Genomic DNA, 21,055 nt, shown 5'->3' on the forward strand with positions numbered 1-21,055 from the left:
CCTCAGAGAGAGGCAAGGCATGCCTCTCCCCATTCTAGCATGAGGCCCACCTGTCTTGCCTCATGCAAAAATTGCACCTAAGCAAAGCTTTGTTGTCCAAAACTAAGCAGAACTGGCAGTAATAGAATATGTAAGAATAGCAGGCTATTAAAAGTGACAACCTAACACTTACTAATACAGGAGACTGTATTGAAGCAATTCTAATACTGCTAGGAAGCCAAAGGTTGTGTGTGTACTGTAATGTTGACTTGTATGACACACTGAAATTAGTCACAAAATATCACAGATTAGCACGTTAACTTAAAGTGGCTTGGGAGGGATGGAATATGTCCTGGGTTATGGGTTCCAAAAAACACAGCAGTCCAAAATATCCAGATGAAATTCACAGTTGTACCGCATTGTAGGAATCAACTGATATTTTCATGCATAGGGGGAAAAAGATCAAGATGTCTGTTATTCCCCTCCACCCCCTCCATAATTATGGCTTGATATTAAAGAGTTATTACGGTGCAGATGGTAGAATATTTTCATTTAAGGGTTGAAGCCTATTCACAGCTGTGGCTGCTCAGTAATGAAACAGGTCCTGCACCTTCAGAGGTATTGTTTGGATAAAATAATCCGATCTTTACTTTTCTTGTATAAAGCTGATAACGACTTTGTCACAGTACTTCATTCTGTGATGAAGGAAACAATGCCTCTGTGAAGAGACAGCAATGATGCTTTATTGGCTGTCTTTGGGTTTTTTTAAAGCAGATGTACTCACCTGGACAATTGAATGCACTCCAACTGTCTGCATTGCTTGGCTTTCATCATCTGATGCAATAGCTACAAAACTAAATCCCCGAAAAAGTTGATGGGCATTAGCACTGGGTGGGATACCAGGTGAATCTGAAACAACACATCATCTACTTACAAGCAGAGCTTTTAAAATGTACGGATGAGGTTATGTCTATTCTGAGGAGCAAACTACAGCTTTATTCTGTAAATTACACAGAACCTGGAATTTGCAGAAAGTGTTTCTGAGGATCAAAATACAAATAATTACTGAATTGTTTTGCATATACCATCTAGAAACAACTGATAATCACTCACTACAAATATATTACTGTCAGACAACATTTTATTATACAAAAACCAGTACTTTGCAGAAAATATTTACATATAGCAGCATATTTATGTTATATTTATGGAGGAGAAATACTAGAATTTTGGTAACACCCTAAATTCGTAAAGACAAAAATTTTTCCTATTTTGAATGGATCAGTGTAAAACTATGCAGAGACAGATTGCACTGAAACAGCAACTTTGCCACCCAAAGTCTGAAATTACTAAGTTTCCACATATACACAGTACGTAGAGTCACCATCATGAATTAAATGAAGCCATAGGATCTCGCCTTTAAAGAGAGACAGACACAGATAATCTTTTTGAATTTAAAAAAGTAAACTTTAACTTGTGTATGTTTTGTTGCTGATAATTATTTTTAACATAGGACAACTCAGTAGTCCCTTGTGATATATTTATAACAAAGACCACAAAAACTTTTATGAACCATCTAATACTTGTTTTTGAGCATTTATTTAACCCAGCAACACCTGGAAGAACAAGACACTTCACATAACCTGAACAGAAACAATGTTTCTAATTTTTGAAGAGGTAAATTGTTCAATTCTTCTCTTTTTACCTTTTGGAGTTTTTGCTGTAAACTCGGGGTCAAAATAAAACGTATCTTCAGGTCTGCCAGTTGCAGGTTTAAAAGGGGGATGAATTTCTCTCCTGTACAATTTCTGAAAAGAGGGTATAGGCCAGAGTGAATTAAGTTACACGGCACCATGAAACACAACTAAGAAGTTTATGAAATTATTTTTGAATTAGATACTCACATTCCAATCTATTTTGGAGAAGAATGCATGCCTCTTAATTTCTTCGACTCCATCTGGACCTGCTCCTTTTATAAGGAAGAAAAATGTCTATGGATTATTTTCTTCTTGGTCAAAAGAACGACTAGCAAAATTATATTTCTCATTTCTTCTACATTCATTTCAGAAATATGTATTTTGTTGATCATTAGAAGAGCAAACAGGCAAACTATGTTCCTATTTTACACAAGAAACTGTAAACTTATTAATCAGTCTGATGATCATTGACGTTATCAATATTATGATCCAATTTAAAATATTCCACTAAACACTTTACCTAATCTGTTTGCTGGGTTTCTTTTGAAGAGCATTCGCAGAAGACTCTGGGCTTCAGGACTCAAGAACTGGGGCATTCCAAGTTTGGCCCTATAGAACAAAAATAATTAATAGCATACAAGCATATTTAGGTAAGAATTAACTCTGCATTCCCCCTGTCCTTTGTCATTCAACAAATCCATATCAAACAAAATCGTATCACTGAGAAATTGCCTTCAAACATCAGAAACAGAGCAAAAGTGCTGTCAGTCATGTAAACTTGTAATTTCAAATTTTCTTCTGTTTTGAGTAGTATAATATTTTTTTCAGTAATGACTCAGGAACTTAAGTAGAGGAAGAGGTGGCAAAAAAGAATGTAGAAATGAATAAGTACAGGATAACAGTTTACAAACTTGTAAATTTTTGTAATATGTTTTGATCCACTTCTAAGTCCAGTTATTACCAAATGACATCAAACAAGCAAATCCATTCTGACAGCAAGAGAAGAGACATTTTAGAAGGGGTAAGAAAACTATCACAGTAAGACATACACCAAGAACACCCAAGCAAAACAGGAAGCCTAAGCTAGAAGAATGAAATGGAATTAAGGTAAGACAGATTGCGCAAGATTAGCAGGTTAAAAAAATAGAAAAATATCACTCCTTCCTTTTTTTTTTACTACTTTCCAACTTGCCAGTCTTGAATCTTTAGATTTGGGTTTTTGTAGTTCAGTCATTTAGTTTTGTACTCCTCACCATATTTTTCTCCTCCCCATTTAATGTTCAGCCTCCATCCTGCACTGTTACTATGACCATGATAATAGTAAGGATAGATTTTTTATTATGACCATGATAATGGTAAGGATAGATCAATTCCCTCCTTCCCATCTCTTGTGTCATGGATTGCCACAGAAAAATACAAGCTGCAGGTTGAACAACCTTTTTTTATGTTTCAAGCAGAAGACATGATTTGCCTTATCTTCCATCCCTGTCATTTCAGCAAGTGCATACATGTTGCCATTGATTCCTTATTCACTACTTTAAACCAAGGATTTACTACATTTTCCATTCTCTTCTGTATTAAGGGAGCCTGGGCAGGGGGCGGGGAGGAAGTCTGAAAAAACTTTGCTACCTTTGGGCTCTTCAATAACATACTACAGATCAAGACCACCAGCTGAGCTGAGGAATAGGCAGTGGGCCATCCAACGCTTCCCTGACTGCCGTGCACCACTAGCAGCTGAATTCTTACTCGTGCACTTTATATGCAGTGATTTCATTGCACATTCACTTGATGTCATTTCTGCTCGCAGCCAAGTATCAGAGAGCTACGCTGTAAGGAAGCAAGGAACACATTGTCTGCTGTAGCACAATGGTATCATTTACAATGTTTCTGAAGGACAGAGAACAGGCAAGTAAATATGATAGGACTGTGTTGGAGTGGGTGGAAATCTTTGTCCTATTATAATCAAAAACAGCTCCAGAAGTAGGATGCAGCCCTAGAGGTTCAGCATGAGAGGTCAACTGCTTAGAAAAATCTAAAACCAGGCCAAAGACATAACTGCAATTAATCTTATGTAGAAGTGACAAAATATGCGGAAGAAATTCTAGAGGACTGGTACGTACTGCAGTCCTTGAGTAGAGTGAACTGAAGGTCCCTGTGCAAACCAGAGAGATTAAGACTGTCATTGCTGCCTTTCTATCACAAAGCAGCACCTTTCACAAAAATCTGTTACTGGCCATGTGGCACAGCAGAAGAAAAAAATGCAATCACCAGGTCTTCAGAGGTCCTAGGTTATATACCTACATGAGTGACAGCAATTTTTTTCTGACATTCCTGATGAACAAAGTTTTATATGAAGGCATACCTCCTCAGTAAAGCAGAAAAGATGCTTTTAAAAAAGTTAGCTTTATTGCTGCAAACTATGATTTCTTCAAATTGCAGAGTTTCTCAGTTTTAGGTAAAACACACAAGAAAAAACAAAAACTTGTCTTGGTAATGTTCTGAGAAATAAAGAGCCCAGGAGAACATGTGTTGTAAGAAGAACACATTTTCTGTGGATTTTCAGGAAAAGATACATTGCTTTTTTTACCCTCTGAAGTGATACACTATGAAAATATGAATTTGTATGCACACCTGTCAATTTTAAACATTTTTGTGAAAAAAAAAAAAATGGAGAAATACAGTACATTTACTAGTATACAGAAAATAAAAAAGAAAACAGACTGCCGTTCTTATGGGGCCAGACAAAAAATGTGAAGTTATCAGAAAAGACTTTAAAATATCTTCTGCTTTGCAGCTGTTCATATTACCAACCAACAGCAAAATAAATTTATATGTATGCAATAACCATAAGTGGATAGAACATTAAAGAGAGGTAAAATTTCTTTACTTCACACCACATTTTTTGTGCAGCTCTGAAACTAATAAGAATTACAAAGACTATAGGGTGAGAAAAGAAAGAAGTTGGAAAGGGAATTACAGATACATGCTCAGACGAAATATGAAAGTAGTTATGAATGTCAATTAACTGGGGAGATGCAAGGAGGATACTCTACATGGCAGGTGAATACAAAAGATTTTTGTAGCAATAGTGGAAAGACTGTTGAGGAACAGAGCAGAGTCACATGCAGGCAGAGAAAAGATGTGACTCATGAAACATGGATGGAAAAAAATGCATGGCTCCTGAAATAAGTGAAAGTGCAGCAGAACTATCTCAGACTAGCTTCTTGTAAATAGGAGGTGGTCAGAAGGAGTTTACACTTGCTGTGAATAGATAGAACCTTTTAGTTAAAGACATTCAATAATCACAACATGAAGATTTGAATTGGCATGATGTTGAGGCAGCAGAATAAATTAGCACCACTAAATACATTTGCAAATAAGATGAGGAAGGAAAACAAGGGCAAACAATAACATAACATGTATGCATCATGAAAGCAAAAGCAAGGAAAAGAATGAGTTTGTGTTTTCTAGCTGTTATCACGTTCTAATTATTTCTAAAAAATATGAAAGAATTTAATATATTTACTTTTCAAAACAGGCTGTTGGAGCAAAAGAAATGCTGGCTTCAATATATAGATAGACAAGTGGTAATGGGACTAAGAACAATGATAAACAATGAAGCAGAAAAATGAGAAAACTAAAATAGTCTTATGAGCTTCCATGGAAAAAAGCGGTATTAGTAAAAAATGGCTGGCAACAGAGAAGTGAAACTATGACATGAGGAAATAGCATTGTTTGCACAGTGTTAGGCTACAGTCAGTCCCGAAAGCAGGACAATTATGTCACAGCTTGTTGTATTAGTTCAGAGAATGTGTAGGGGATCAACAAGGAAAAAAAAAAAAAACCAAAACAGGCCTTTATTAGCAAAAACAAGAATGTTAACTGCATGATGGAAAGCAATTTCCACAACATAGCTAATGCAAAACCTACACTGGAAATAGCAAAGGGGAAAACTGGAGCTTGGGCAAGTCATAGGAGAGTACGTAAGGGAGGATGCACTTTAGGCAAGTGGGAAGACTCAGGGAACTAAGTTGTTGGCAGCACCAGTAATATAAAGAAGTGGGGTGAGGACCTGGCAAGATAGAGAAGGGTAAGGAGAGAAAATACTTTCTCAAAAAAAAAAAAAAAACTAAAACAAAAAATAAGGTAAAAATGCACAGGTTATCAAAAAGAATAGGAAAGTTAAAAAATATTATGGAAATAAGATGGGAAAGATCATATGGTTGGAGAAGTTATTATTACAGATTAAAGAGCTGCTATGAAATTCTTTGTACCTGGGATGGGGGAGGAATAGAAAGGCAAATTAGATAGGCGGCAAAGGGAATTAATAGTATGGAATAGGGAGTGAGGATTTACCAGTACCTTTGGAAATGAGGGAAGAGTAGAAATTAGATATTGCAGCCCGGAGGGCATCCCTGTAGAATACCTGATGAGATATATAAATAAGAGTGTACTCACTTGAGAATCATAGTCATGGTTTCTTTTCTGTCTTTCCCTTGGAAAGGTAGAGTACCAGTGAGCATTTCAAACTGTATAGAGTAAAACTTTCATCAATTACATTACCTGGACAAAATCTAATTTTTGACAAAACTACTTAGCATCTTAACCTTCCAAAATTCATGCATGTTAACAACCAAGTCTGTGCAAAACAACTTCTCATTGTACAGTTTAAATTACTATGAACATCAAGCAGCCTTTGCCATTTTGAAAGCTGCAAAATATTTTCCTGTAGATACCTTGCATTACGTGCTTTTATCTGAACAATTTAGACTATCATGTTCTGTGTTTCATTTCTGCCTAAAAAGTTTATTCTTCGAAGACTTGATCTATACAACTGTATTTTAGTTTTCAAGAGGGTGGGGGGTAGGGAAAAAGATTCCCCTTTCAAAAGTTAGTGGCGATTTCTCCTCATGCAGAGATATTTAAAAAGTTCAAAATTTTTAAAAGTGGCATGTACATAGCCTTTATTGGAAAGGGGAAAAAGGTTAGTTGATTGACAAAGACATGCATGATGAAAAGTGGTTACTGTATGCATACAGTGGAAATAAAGCCTGAAGGAACACGTAAGAGCTACACAGTACGTGCATGCACATTCTACAGTGCCTGGTAGTAGGCAACAGACACTGTTAAAATACTGATTTGTTCTGAAAGTGACTGAGTAAAAATAGATAAATATAAAGGCACATCTGTTGGGCTGCAGTATACTGCAGGGATATCAGATCTAAGTGAGATGCTGAAAGCAGTCTGGCAGCAGTCATGGCAGTGAACACTGAGGCAGGAATTCTGGTTTTTGGTTTAAGAATTGGAAAACAATTTAGTTTAATGAAATTTCATGGCATGGACTTAATGCCATCAGAATAAAAATAATTATAAAGGAACCCTCTGAACAGCTTATACAAATTTAAGTTATCCTGAACATAGGGAATCCTCTATTTCTCTTTTCTTGTATGACCCAAACATACAGCCTTCTAAGCATTAAAAATGTACATGGATAACTTGAGTGAATAATATGTGACAGTAGTAATTTTAGATCTACAATAAGAGCATGAACTTGTAACGGCATTCTATAAAACCCCGTTTTATTAAAATAAAATTTTAAATTTCTTAATACCCTATACTCAGAGAATAAAAGCTGCCAACTTTTTACTACTGCTAGATAGTTTTTACTCTAGATATTTTTCTGCATATATTTAAAATTTTAAATTTAATATAATGGCAACATGAAAAAACTCTAACTTTAACACTTAAGATAATTAGATGTTAGGAACATGTGAAGCATAAGCCAAAACTATAAAAATTCACCTTTTGTTTGTTTATAGTTCAGAACGATCTTCAAATTGCACTTGCAAAAAACTTTCCTAAAGGTAAATTTTAGTGCTGCATGTTTTACTTATGCTTGCTTTAAATAAAATGTTTCTTCAGCAAGCTCTTGGTTTGTCACAAGCTTATACACTTGTATTAACAACTCAGCATATGTGTTCTTTGTCCTCCTGCAAAATACTATATTCCAACATCAACAGGCCAACGGTACTTTAAGAATAAGCCAACATTAGCCTTCTCTAGTTATCATCTTTTATTCAGCAGGAGAGTACCCCAACAAATACATAATGCTTCTGAAAACTGAGTGTTTTTAGACATCTGACATCCCTTAAAACAGTCACTGTTTTAAAGGACAAATTGGAACGGTTTAAACATACTTAGTGTCTAGCAGCAGGAGAAAAGAGGCCAAGTGATTTGCTTTCTAGTCTCCATTGCTATGCTAAAACTTCTGTTCCATCTAGACACTGCATACTCATAGCACACCAACAACCACTTGAAGTCTCAATCAACACAGATTCTAATTAAGCATGATTTAAGAGTGGATACATACAGATTGTCTATGAAAATTACCATGCAAACTAGAAATGCAAGGAACAAAAATATGTCTTAGACAAACTGCACTGTATTCCATATACTGATTTAGAGAATTTGCTTTTTAAGGCCATATTTTTGTACTCAAAATAGAAGCCAGAGTGTTTAAAATGCAGTGCACTCAGACTGTAAAAGCTACACCAGTCACGTCTAACATCTTTCAGCAATTTTCAATTTTACCATACGCACTTAAGCACAGAATTATATTTTCCAGCTTTATAAAGTAAAGCTGAAGTTTAATTACGTTTGCATTATCAACAACAAATATTCTGCAACTACACTGTAATTACCCTTTAATTTACTCTGCTCTTAGTGATAAAACTGTGCAGTTGTGAGGGGATGCATGTGTGCTTGTCTGGATATTTTACTTATCAGTTGCTACTTTTACATAGTCAGTTTTCAGATCACAACAGCATTCTAGATGATTAAAAGGTGATAGGATGACTTATTTTCAGACACAAGAGTCCTTCTCCTACTACAAAGCGTACACGTTAGTAATACTGTTACAGTCTCATGTAGCAGAAGCAGTAAGAAACAAAAACATTTCCTTTCAAAAATACAATTATTTAATCTTTGTGTCAAAAATGCACACAAAGATTATAAAATGTTAGAAGCCATTCATCACTCCTAAAATACCAAACATGATCTATTTTTCTTTTCCAAAGCTGTACTTGATACACACATTATTCCCCCTGACTCTGCAACTTCACAGCAGTTAACTCCTTGCAGAAACACCATAAACAGCTAAGCGACTATATCCCGTATCAGCTCAGTGTTATTTAGACTATTTGGATGTGCAAAAGCAACAACGGTCGTTATTCCACTAAGCTGTAATTACACTGGAGACTAATTTAGACAGTTATCACTGATTTTTTTTCCACTTGAGAATAAATTCAGATTTAAAATTTGGATCTAAATTTCTTCCCCACCTAGGAAGAGACAGTATTTTTCCTGTATACTTTATTTATTCCTATTAGTCTCCATAACATTCAGACTACAATAAATGCATAATATTTCAGTTCAATGATAACAAAAATATAGCGTGTTGATGGTGCTGATATGAAACCTAGTCCATGTTCTTGACCCAAACTCTGTGGTATAGTTATTAATTTCATATAATTTAGACTTTTTTTGGTAGTTAGAATTCATTTCAAGCTCACCTTACAGTTTAATGTTTCATTTGTTTCACCAAACCTTGCAAAGCACAGTTTTGCTATTATTTTCTTTTACCAGAAACCTACCATTAAAACACCAAAAGACCACCAGTCTGCACTCTGTGTATGGCCTCGTCTATTAACAACTTCTGGTGCCATATATTCCACTGTTCCACAGAAAGAGTAGGCTTTTTTTTCGTGATCAATTGACTCCTTACTTAAGCCAAAATCTGGAAGAAAAAAAAATGAACAGTTCTAAATGTATTTTTTTAAAAACACTCACGGTTAATACTTTCACCATAATGTGAAATGTGATGCTTATGGCATTTGTATATACACCCAAATACACATACAGGAATTACAGAATTCTCCTCCCCTCCCCACATTATCACAGGTTCAGATATACTTGTAAAGCATATATCTTATTTATATGTTTAATTTATTTCAAACTAATTACATTATTTGTTCCACAGCAGAACTACCTACCAGTTAAAATTACTTATTTTACTGTATTGCTTTACCAAAAAAAAGGAAAACGCAAAGATTTTATTATGAACAGAAAAGATCCGGTGTTACAATTTTCCTCTTTATTCACCTGTCAATTTGATATGTCCTTCCTCATCAAGTAGGATGCTAGAAAACAATAAAAAGAACAAAATAAGCTTATTAAAATATCTTTTAACTGTTGTTTCAGACAACAATGACAAAATTTAGGAATATACAGAACAGCATACACGAAGACAAGCAGAATTGACTATGCATGAAAATGAATCATTAGGAGGAGATACTTCGAAATGACACATTTTCCTTTCCTTCAATTCTTTCTTTTGAAAAGGTTATGAAACATAATCAGCGTATCAGAGTGTTATTTAACTATTTGGTTAAATTCAGCATGGTATGTAGTAACATTTATCTTGAGTTTTCAGTTTTGGTCATCTGCAGCACATGTCATTAACACAACTATTAAGAACGGAGATGTAGTTCTATTTCTCTTAAACTGAGTGAGAGATGTTCTACAATGTATGTTTGCATATGTACACAAAATGGGTATTCATTTGTAAATTACCCTTTCAAAGGGTGTTGACCACTTCAAATAACATTGAGTAATAAATATTCTCCTGTTGTACCCAAGGACAGGACCCACAGGCCCTATACTTAGAGCAGGCCTTGTGCTTCTGCCTGTTGATTTCAATCACAAAAAAGGCCACCTCCTCTGAGACGCCAACTATCCTTAATCACCACTGAATATAATCACAGTTCAAAGTATGCAAAATACTCAAGAACTGCACTCTGTAACACCACCTACACAGCACACTTAGCTCCTCCAGCTTCTCCTGTGGGGAGCTGCGTTTCATCCTGAGGATGAGACATGACCCAGGCACACGCTGCTTGTCCATTTCCCCTGCCCTTCCCTCTTCCTCCTTGCAGTTTCCATGGTGGGAAACAGTCCGACAAAATAGACACAGCCTGTGAGAGTTACCACTATCTCATCCATAACTTGCAAGTAATTTCAACCTTTGATAGGTTTTTTAATCAGATACACCCAAGGCTTAAACCCAAAGCTTTCCAATAGGTATAGACACATACAATGTAAAAAGGGAAAAAAAAAACCTACATTTGAAACAGTAGCTATTTTGTCTTCTGACAACTACTGTTTTGCTCTCTTCCTCTTGGAAGTCAATGTTAACAAACTAACTAAAGTTCTCTCACTTTGCTTTTTAAAGATCTTTTTCCACTTGGTAAGCTTCTTTTTTCCCTCACTTCAGAACTACTTAACAGAACACTCTCAAAGTTTAAACGTAATTCATTCCCTGTTCATTTGCAAGTGCAACCCCATGCCAAAAGCCTCCAAACTTCTGATTTGAGCATGAACCTCTCCCTTCTTGTCAGTCAGGGCTAACCATTTAAGTTTGTCTCATTTCTCCAGGAGATGCACAAAAGAACAAGCTATCTTAATTCAAGTTCCACGTAACAGCCAGGTTCTGTGATACTTGTTACTCATTTTTGCTCTTTTCTGCTAATACTTTACATGAGACAGTTATCTCACACAGACTTTTCAGGTTCTCCATACAGCCATAACAGAGAAGTGGGATCACCAATGACATCAAGACTTCAGAGTTATTATAGATTCCCTAGCAATGAGGCAGAGTATGTTAACTATCTGATCAAGCATAACAAAGGAGATGCATTATATTGTCACTTAGATTCCTCTCCGGATAGAGAGTAACACTACAGGCATACATTTATATTTGAAAGGTTCAAACGTTCCAGATGATAGCACTGACATTTTCTTCTTTACATCTTCTAAAACTAAAAATATTACTGGAGGAAAGATGAACAGGAGACAAAATTCAGTCATTTGAATGAAGTACGGATGACTAACATTGAGACAAAACACCATACCAGATCTGTAACTTCAAGCTTATTTTAAGTTTTCAGTGTAATTATGTGATTGTCAATACGTTAAATAAGATCTACTACTTTCATATTTTAGTTGAAAATTTAATCTCCTTTCTGCTCTTACTGCAGTAGGTTTTAAAAATCAGCATTGGAAAAGATGTTTGCTGTTAGGCTTTCAGATGCAAAGATACAACATTCAACTGTAACTTTGTATCATGTATTTCTTCTAAGTTTATCTGTAGTCCAGAAATTCTACAGCAATGACAGAAACAAAAGGCCAAGACGACCTCTTCTCCATTGTATACCCTAAAACACCTGGAAAATGAAAGGTAGGAATACTTCAGTATACTCTTTACCTAAAGTAACACAGATTATACTACTTGGCACATCACTCAAACTAGATGTTCATGTTTGAGTGGAAATGAAATCCAATCTTTTACATTAAACTAGTCCACAAGCTTCCCCCACCTCCCTTCCTGTTCAGTTTATATAGTAAATTACTGAAGCTTAAGAGCTTGAAAGAGAAGTGTGTAGGTAGAAGTGCTATACAACTCAAATTAATGCACTGCATTTGCCACAGAGGAGTCTTACTTTTCTGGTTTTAGGTCCCGGTATATGATTCCAAGACTATGTAGATGGTCTAACGCAAGTGCTAATTCTGCCAGGTAAAATTTAACATCGTCTTCTGTGAACATCACCTGAAAAAGCAAAATGATGTGTTTTACATGTAAAGTCTGTAAAGCTTACACCAGCACCAACTAAACAACAGTAACAGTGGTTTTGTAGAATGGTTCTTCAAAATACTTGAATTCACTTCTATACAAAACCCTAGAAATTCAAGTTTCTTGGTTAGACAAAATCTAGGATTTTAAAATCAATACTATTTCACAGTACATACTTGAAAAATAACTTCCAAAGCCAATATCATTATTTTTTCTGCAAGACTGAGGTTATTTACTTCTGATTCTTCAAGAGAACAGACACACACATTGTGGTGAAACTGAAAAATTTTGGGAAGCATTTAAAGAATGTGACTACCTCTCTATTGGATGTGACCATTTCATTTCCAGATACAAACGGACTAAAGAAGTCCAAATGCCTGAATTTCGTCTACGAAGTCAGAGAGACAAGAAAAGCGTACACATCTTGGTTTTGAGGAGATTATCTCCAAGCACTACGAGAAAGAAGTTACAGTAGTGGTAAAAACCCCAAGTGCAGCCTGAGATGTAACTGCAGAAAAGGTAGATCTAAGAGTAAACTAAGGCAATAGCCTAATGTAAGAGCACAGCTAAGATCTCAGATAGCAATCCCACATTTTGTTAGGAAGATAAACTAATCCCTGTTTACATTCAATGTAAAACATGTTGTCTCAATTATATCAACAGCTGTCGTGATCCACTGACAGAAAACATTAAAATGAAACTTTGAGAATTTAGAAAAAAATAAAAATCCTGCATGATTTGATTCTACCTCAGTTACTACTCTAAGCCTTTTTTCTTTTAAGAATTTAAGACTAACATCTTTAGATACAGCATCTGAAAAAAAACCCACAGCAATGGGGAGCACAGATGAACATTATTTTAAGCAAGAGTTAAGAATGAAGAATACCATGTATTTTCCCCTTAGTAGTTTGAAGGGAGAAGGCGATATCAAAGCCTATACAAAGGTTGCTGCTGATGTTACTTCTACAAAAGAGCCAATATTTAGTACAGACACATTCAAGAAGGGAAATATCTATAAGAAACATTTAAAAGCTCAAATAATGAAAGATCCCATGAGGATGACAATACACCCACACTATGTTCTTTAAAAACATCGCATGGAATTCATCTCTCCTAACCGTAAACATCTGCAGTGTAGACATCTAGCTCTGAATTAACCACTTCTCCCTCTGTAGTCAGTGGGGAAAAAGCAGGAACTTTCAGGCTGGAGTTCATCTGATTTATTTTAAGATCATGTGCATTGATACGAGGATGACATTAATGGCATCCAGCATGCCCATTTCGCTCCATCAGTTATGATCAATTAGCTTAGATTCAGGTACCTATAATGAATATTTCTTATCTAGCCATATTAAATCTTTTAAATTTGAGTGGCTCAAAATGAAAAAGTCATTGGCAGGAAAGAAATACACATTCTTTCTTGGGAATCAAGAAAGAACTAAGGATTTTAAGAAAAAAGTATCTCAATTTTAGAGTACTACTGACTTTCTACTCATCATTGGCAAAACAAACTAAAGGAAACAACTTTAAACAGATGGCTTCACTGAATTAAATGTATTAACTTATGTGGCCAGCACAGAAATGATGATATATCTACACCCAAAGTGCACTGCATTCTTCTCTCCTCTTCATAACCACATAGCTTTGTAGTGGTGACCCAACCTTTCTCACATAAATCTGTAGCAAGGGAAAATGGAAGGCAGCTAAAATTACATGTTCTGGCTACCAGATATGCATTGGATATATTTATATCTCTATCCTATTATATATTTATTGGAAGTTTTTGCACGAGTGATGCCAAAAAAAAAATCTGTTAAAATTAATGCTAACATTTCCTCTAAGAGTTATAATCAAATGAATTTGAGGTAATTGAACTTTTCGAAGTTGTTATTTAACATATTTACACAGAGGGATCACCCGCATGACAAAGGCAAAGTGTTCACGTCTGGAAAATTACTAATGTAAGTGAAACATAATTATTGCTTTTTTATATTTATAAGTAATGTAAATTTGTGTTTATATGTAAATCATAAAAAACGTGACACCAAATTCTGGATATTAAAACCAGACAAATCAGTTGAATACAACTACTTTACATAAATCCATGCTGAGACTCAACTGTAAACATGGTAGCAATAGAAGAAAATTTTGCAAGGTGTAAAAAGCAGCACAGAAAGACTGCTTGTCTAAGCCTTTTTTCAGAAACAATGCAGATTACCAACAGCATTTTCATGAAGTGACTACTTTGTGCAAAAAATCCAAGCAAATCAAAAACCTAGCTGGCTAAAAATAATCAAAATTCTATTCAATGAAAACCGAATTTAAGAAGTAAACTCTCCTAATATAGGCAATTTATAGTGAAATTTTATCAACAGAAAATTTTCAAATTAAAGAAGTTTACCTCTTTGGATAAACGTGTAAACAAGTCTCCTCCCCTGAGAAAGTCCAAAATAAGATATAGCTTCCCTTCTGTTTGAAAAGCTGAAAAGATTAAAGAAATTAAACATAATCTAATTTTACCCATGATCCGACAAATAGCATACCCAATAATTCACCCTTATTTTCATAATCAAAATAAATTATTCTTTTCTCCTTTGTGGAAAAATTTATTTCAATAAAGTAACAGTTGCTCTATCATGGACCAAGTAGCTCTCATGCCATGTGAAAGCAAAACAAGTCACCAAAGGAATTTCTAATAAAATAAACTACACTTAGGCTAGTCAGCATTTCATTCCAGATTATGGAAGTAAAAAGCCTGGATTTAAAGGGCAATTTAGTAACTAAAGTATGTATTCTAAAACCTCTGGAAACTCAGCTTAACAGGGAGATCTCATCACGCTTTTGCAAACTAGACAAGTAAAATAGTGAAAGCTGCATTATTTAAGCCACATCAGAGAGTGATAGAGATCTGAGGTTTGAAGTATAGGAAAAACTGGATCCTAAAAGAAAAACATAACTAAAAAAAGGAAAAAAAAAGAAAAAGAAAGAATTACAGAAACTACTCTATCTTTTTTTCAGTTTACTTTCTGCATGACATGTTAAGAGTACTGATTTCCTCCACATGAATGATTTTTTATGGCTGTCCGTACTAGTAAAATTAAAAGGCACATTCCCACCAATTATGATACAACTGCAAATAGTGCCATTACACATGTTTTCTATAGAGTAAATAAAGCAAAGATAAGAAATAATTAAGAGAAGTGAATGACATATACAAAAGATGAGAGGTTTTAGAAAAGAACAGCTAGGCATAAATAGATAACTGCTTTTTAATAAAGCAAAGGGCTACAAGACTCTCAGTCCTATAAGGATATAACACTGTGCATATGCTTAACTTTGTATGAGAAGGAGCAAGTCTTTGCACAATCAGGTTTTAGATATCACACTAATATTCTATGATTCTCTGAACCACAAATTAAGTAGTAAGTACTATCTTGACAGGCAACCATTTTTACGATGTAAAAATGAATTTTTCTGCAACTCACCATAATGTAACTTGACAATGAAAGGATGGTTAACTTCTACTAGAATATCACGTTCCATTTTTGTCCGAACCCGATCTCGAACTACAACAGAACACGAGCAAGATTTAAAAAAAAAAAAAAAACAAGGAAGAAGAATTTACATTGTGAATCAGTATTTCTCCTACGTTTCCTGATGTACTTCACATTGTAACCCACAGTATTACGATTGTCTGCAGGTCACTACACAGAGGAGACCTGAGACAGAATTATTTTCACAGTGCAGTTTTCTGAAAAATCTCTTTACACATTTCAATTTGCTTTGTTTTCTGCTATTGGCAAAATCTGACACTGGGTAAATAAATTTAACAAAAGCACAAGAGGAAACATAGCTACCCTTCAGTCTGCCCTATACTTAGTTAACCTTTTAAACAGCAGAACGAAACTGCCACAGCTACGTATAGAAAACATAGGCATTTCCTCTACTGTTTAATTCTCCCTACTTTTCAAGTTATAGCAAAACAAACTTATGAATACAGTTACACTATCATAAAGATGCTTATATTGGTTTACCTCAAATAACTTGTACTATTAAGTACCTTCACAATTTGGAAGGTAATTTTTTTAAAATTTCCTTTCTTTATTATGAACTAAAGATAAAAAGAATATCCATTCAATGTAGCATGTACTTCAGACAATCTTTTTGATTTTAAAAAGGTTTACTGAGAGTAAACGTGTGCATGGAGGACTGTATCAAACATCAGAAGCAGTTACTGCTCAATCTGCCTGTGCTATCCCGCTGTGGTGGCTCAGAATGGGACACAGACCTGCTCCTATGCCACTATAGATTAAACTAACTGAGGACCATGTACAGATGCCCTGGATATGGGGCTGGTAAATCCATGGAGACAGACAGGATGGTCAGCTGAGCATGGCACCTGCTTCAGCTGTCCTAGGCAACTCCCTGCCACTCCAGTCAGTGCCTGGTTCCTATCCAAAGCTCCAAATCTGCCAGCACGCAGACAAAATTCAAAACTGTTACAAATGAGAGCTAGCAAAAGTGGTTTAAGATGTCGCATTTCTCCTTCTTTCCCTTATTCTACATTTTGTTACTGCCCTTTCCCAAATGTTACAGCTTCCTGAAGGAAGCACCCCAGAGCAATCAAGTCCAGTCCAAAGTTTAAGTTGCTGGCATTCCTTGTGCAGTTAACAAGCCAGAGTTCCAGATATTAAAACATAAGGCAGGAAAAAAATGTCAAGAAGTGTAAGTTTCTTTTAGATGTTTAGCTATCTTTTTCCAGAAGTAGGCACTTACAGTAATACAGGTACTTGTGAAATAAATTATACAGACACACTTTCATAAATGAATAAAGCTATAAAGTTCCCATTTTCCTGCGTAACAGAGTCCTAAAAATGGAAGCATATGAAGTAAGTGCTCACCAAACACAGAGCAAACAACACATTTGAATTTTGACCTTTACATCTAAAGTAATGAAAATGTCACAAGATAGTTGCGCCATTTCACTGTTCCAAGCGTTCATGTGAATTACAAAATTGAAGTTCAGAATATTCTTTTTTAAGGCAGATTCAGTTGAGAAAAAAAATTCAAGACTTTCAAGTGCCTACAACTATGCAACAGTCACACGGATAACAAGCCTTATTTCTGAAAGGCTAAAGAAAGTCTGGATTTACAAGATCTCAACCAAAAAAAAGTATAAGGAACCGAGCTCATTTCAGACATTAGTATTAGCCCTTAAAAAAATTCTGATTTTCGTTGACTATGGTTTCCATGTGTGTACTGCTGGAGGTACTGACTTTTCTTAATACATTTGATGCCAGGCTCTCTAGCAATGATTTGACCCTGTTTCTCTCTCTCCCCCCATCATAAAGGGGCACTGAAAGATGATACCTTCTATCAGGGTGTATTAATAAACTAGTCTCCACACCAAAGTTACATACGTATATTCCTGGATTTGCTCTGAACAATAAAGGTTGGACTGTGTAGTCATATCAATGTGTTCTGGCTAATGCAGTTGCATTCCTGTGAAAATATTCTCTCTAAATTTGATTTATGAATCATGCACACTGCTTTTCGTTAAGAAGCGGTCTTAAAGGGCATTTTTATCTTTAGTTTTAGAACATAAAAGTAACTGTATGAAATAGATTTGAAAGAGCTAAAGAACCTTAGACAAATCAAGTAACACAGTCTGTATTATTTGAAATTACATTAGATCTCAAAATATGCTGCAGTTATGGAAAACAACAGTTAATTTCATACTAAGATTTCAACAGTAACCTTTGTTTGCTTGCAACTCCATTCTTCCTAGAACATGAATCACAACCAAAAGACACTCAAAAGCATCTGAAAATTCAGATAAAGTGTTGAAAAGTACGGTGTCCTCCTGCTAGTGTCACCTTTCTGGTGAAACCTTTTGCATCCTTGAATTCTTAGTGCCCACGAGTCTCCTTTTCCAACCAAAGGTCAAGCTTCCAATTTCAGTATTTATCAGCCTCTGCCATCTGTAGCAAAACTAAATCCGCAGCTTGGACTGTAATTTTTACATGTAAGGTTAAACCACAATCAAAAGGTGATGGAGAGAAGCCCTCAAACATCTTAAAAAAGCAACTGCGGAATGACCTTTGACTCCAGTTCTGAGCTATTATCAGGCTGGAGAATGAAAGGCTATTAAGGATATCGAAGTACCTTAAATGAGTGGAAATCAATTTCAAAATAATAGGAAGTAAGTAATGAGAAGGGCACGTGCCACAAGACACAGAGGAATAAAAATATAGGAAACTGTTCAAACACACACTCTTTGTAATAGTTTTAGGTGAAAGCGATATATAATGAGATTTATGACATAGATATTCAGCACTGGATCTTAAGCAGAAAAAATTTCAGGTTTAACATTTTAGCAAAAGTTCACAATTCAGTAAGAGTTTTTGTTCCTTCCATCATTCTATGAACATTTTCAGATGAAACCGTAGGTTAAAATTTCAAGTTGCTATAATAATCAATAACACAGGTGAGGTACTATAAGCTGTTGGAACTATCCCAAAATTATCATTGCAATTTCAGTGCAGTTACGAGTTAGAAGAACTACAGAGATATTACACAATGACATAAAGCAACTAATACACATTCTGGTTAAGTCATTAGTGTGATAGATCGCTTTAATTTTAATCTACATTAAAAAAATACATTATTTCTTTTTTCTTAAGGAATTCTCCAGGACAGAATTGAGATTGTTCAGGTTTGAACTTTGTACTGATATGACTCAAGATCAAAAACACCCAGGAAAGAAACAAAACACATTTTAAAGCTCATTTTTGCTCAAATAACTTAGATGATTAACTTCAGATTTCATCTAATATATCCAACAACCAGAAAAAGTGCCAAAAGTTTTGGGGAAAAGGTACTGTATACTGCTTTTTAAAGAAAGAGTTAGAACTCCTGTGCTTGGAACTTTTAGGAAAAAAAAAAAAGGCTGATACAATGCACTTTTAAATATCATGACCTAAATATAAACCGAGCAACAGGAATTAACTGTATCCTTGGTGATACACAGTAAATGCAAAAAGGAAGGCTATTAAGTTTCAAATAACAGCTCAGGAGCAAGTCAGGTGGCAGATGTAACACAACTACTCTATTAAACCACCATCACCGAATGAACTTAGCATGGAGAGGAACCTACTCTCCCCTATAACTATCAATATAGTACTGTTTACTTAATTCTTCTGGGTTCACAATACAAGGCAGTGTATTCTGCTATTTGTTGTTTGATAGAAGAAAGGTCTAAAATACAATCTATGGAACAGCATGCATGTAAAGGTTAAGGTTTGGTATAGCGTCCCTGATGTCTTTTTTTTTTTTCTTTTCTCTCTAAACAATGCTTACCTTTCAAGGTGGCCTTTTTCAATACCTTCATTGCATAAAGCTGTCTAGCATCTGATCCTGAGATTTTTTTGACAAGAAAGACCTGCATTGAAAATTAAAAAGAATTCTTAGAAGAATATAAAGGCAAGTCAGATCGATAAGCTTGGCTAAGAAATTCAAGTAGCCAGTAGTATTTCCACATTGTTGTTATTCCTCCCAATACTATTATTAGCTTCTTCAACACTTTTAGATTCTGCAAAGCCAAACAAAAATTTCCTTGCAGTTCCTTCTATTCCTTCATTTCTTAATCTAAAAGGTTCATTCCAGGCAAGCAGTCTGCCACATTAGTTTTGGTTTAACTTAATTTATTTCAGTGAATAAAAGAAAGGATGAATTTGGATTCTTTCAGAAGTTGAGAAAGATTTGAAACACAAAATTCAGCTTTATAATATTAAACTCTAAATATTTTTGTCTTATTAAAACCCATAAGATGGCATAGCAAAAACACTAATAAAATAATTGTTGGATATGAAAATAAATGTGTGTACAAAAGTTGATCCAGAAAACTGTACGAATCAATGCATAATAAAATATTTTTTTAAAAAAATAACCTATAAAATTTTAAGAACCAACCTCTTGTGTCACAAAACCATATTTTTTTATGACATGCTTCTGCTGAGTTTTGCACGTACCAATGAAGTGCAGCCAGCCTCAGTTAAAGTGTGTTTCATTTCCTTCTTTAGTGTAATGGGATTTCTTGAGTGGGATTGTTTTTAATATCCTTAATACAAAAAGAATTCCAGAAGAGCCAAATTTTAGATTTAGAAATGAAGAAAAAAAAAATAGATCTGCCACAAGTTTTCTGGTTATTTATGAAAAAGCATAGAGACATGTTGTTGTATATGAGAATGTTAAATGCGTTATACGAAATCAGTTTTCAGTCTGGTTTTGTATCCAATTCCCACTTACATTAACATCCCTTTGCATTATCCAGAGATTACTAGAACATCACTGAGACACCTTGTAGAGCATGCAGATTAGTCTTTCTAAAACTGCATGGGAAGTTGTGACATCTTCCAAAATTATTAGAAACAAGGGATTATGGGTTTTCTACTATTAATCCTTTTTGAAAAAAGGCTAAGAAAATTGCGGACCAGATTACCGTTTTTGCAACACTGAGTCAGGTAGGCAGTTGTTTATTTTTGCATTTTCAAAACTTGTCCCACCCAACAGTTACAGCACTGAATTTAGTAATATCAATAAAATAAGGGAGATTGTTTAAATTATCATTTATTAGCTTACATTTCCTTGCCCCTGAATGATTTACTTCTCCTGATTTGAAGATTTCCAAATA

The 21,055-nt window shown here is 35.0% G+C and overlaps 1 protein-coding gene across 2 annotated transcripts in view; it reads right to left on the reverse strand.

The window, feature by feature from the left end:
- Nucleotides 1–21,055, reverse strand: part of RPS6KA3 (ribosomal protein S6 kinase A3) — a 79,848-nt gene that overhangs the window by 20,098 nt on the left and 38,695 nt on the right. For both annotated transcript variants that reach the window (XM_075096746.1, XM_075096739.1), the window contains exons 4-14: nt 19,723–19,804; nt 15,849–15,929; nt 14,765–14,844; nt 12,233–12,339; nt 9,837–9,874; nt 9,329–9,471; nt 6,135–6,205; nt 2,197–2,285; nt 1,884–1,948; nt 1,685–1,787; nt 764–888 (exon numbers count right to left, since the gene is read on the reverse strand). In XM_075096746.1, the coding sequence (XP_074952847.1) occupies nt 764–888; nt 1,685–1,787; nt 1,884–1,948; nt 2,197–2,285; nt 6,135–6,205; nt 9,329–9,471; nt 9,837–9,874; nt 12,233–12,339; nt 14,765–14,844; nt 15,849–15,929; nt 19,723–19,804 (984 nt within the window). The remainder of the gene's footprint in view (nt 1–763; nt 889–1,684; nt 1,788–1,883; nt 1,949–2,196; nt 2,286–6,134; nt 6,206–9,328; nt 9,472–9,836; nt 9,875–12,232; nt 12,340–14,764; nt 14,845–15,848; nt 15,930–19,722; nt 19,805–21,055) is intronic.

Source organism: Phalacrocorax aristotelis, chromosome 1, assembly GCF_949628215.1.
Source record: "Phalacrocorax aristotelis chromosome 1, bGulAri2.1, whole genome shotgun sequence".
NCBI classification, from domain to species: domain Eukaryota; kingdom Metazoa; phylum Chordata; class Aves; order Suliformes; family Phalacrocoracidae; genus Phalacrocorax; species Phalacrocorax aristotelis.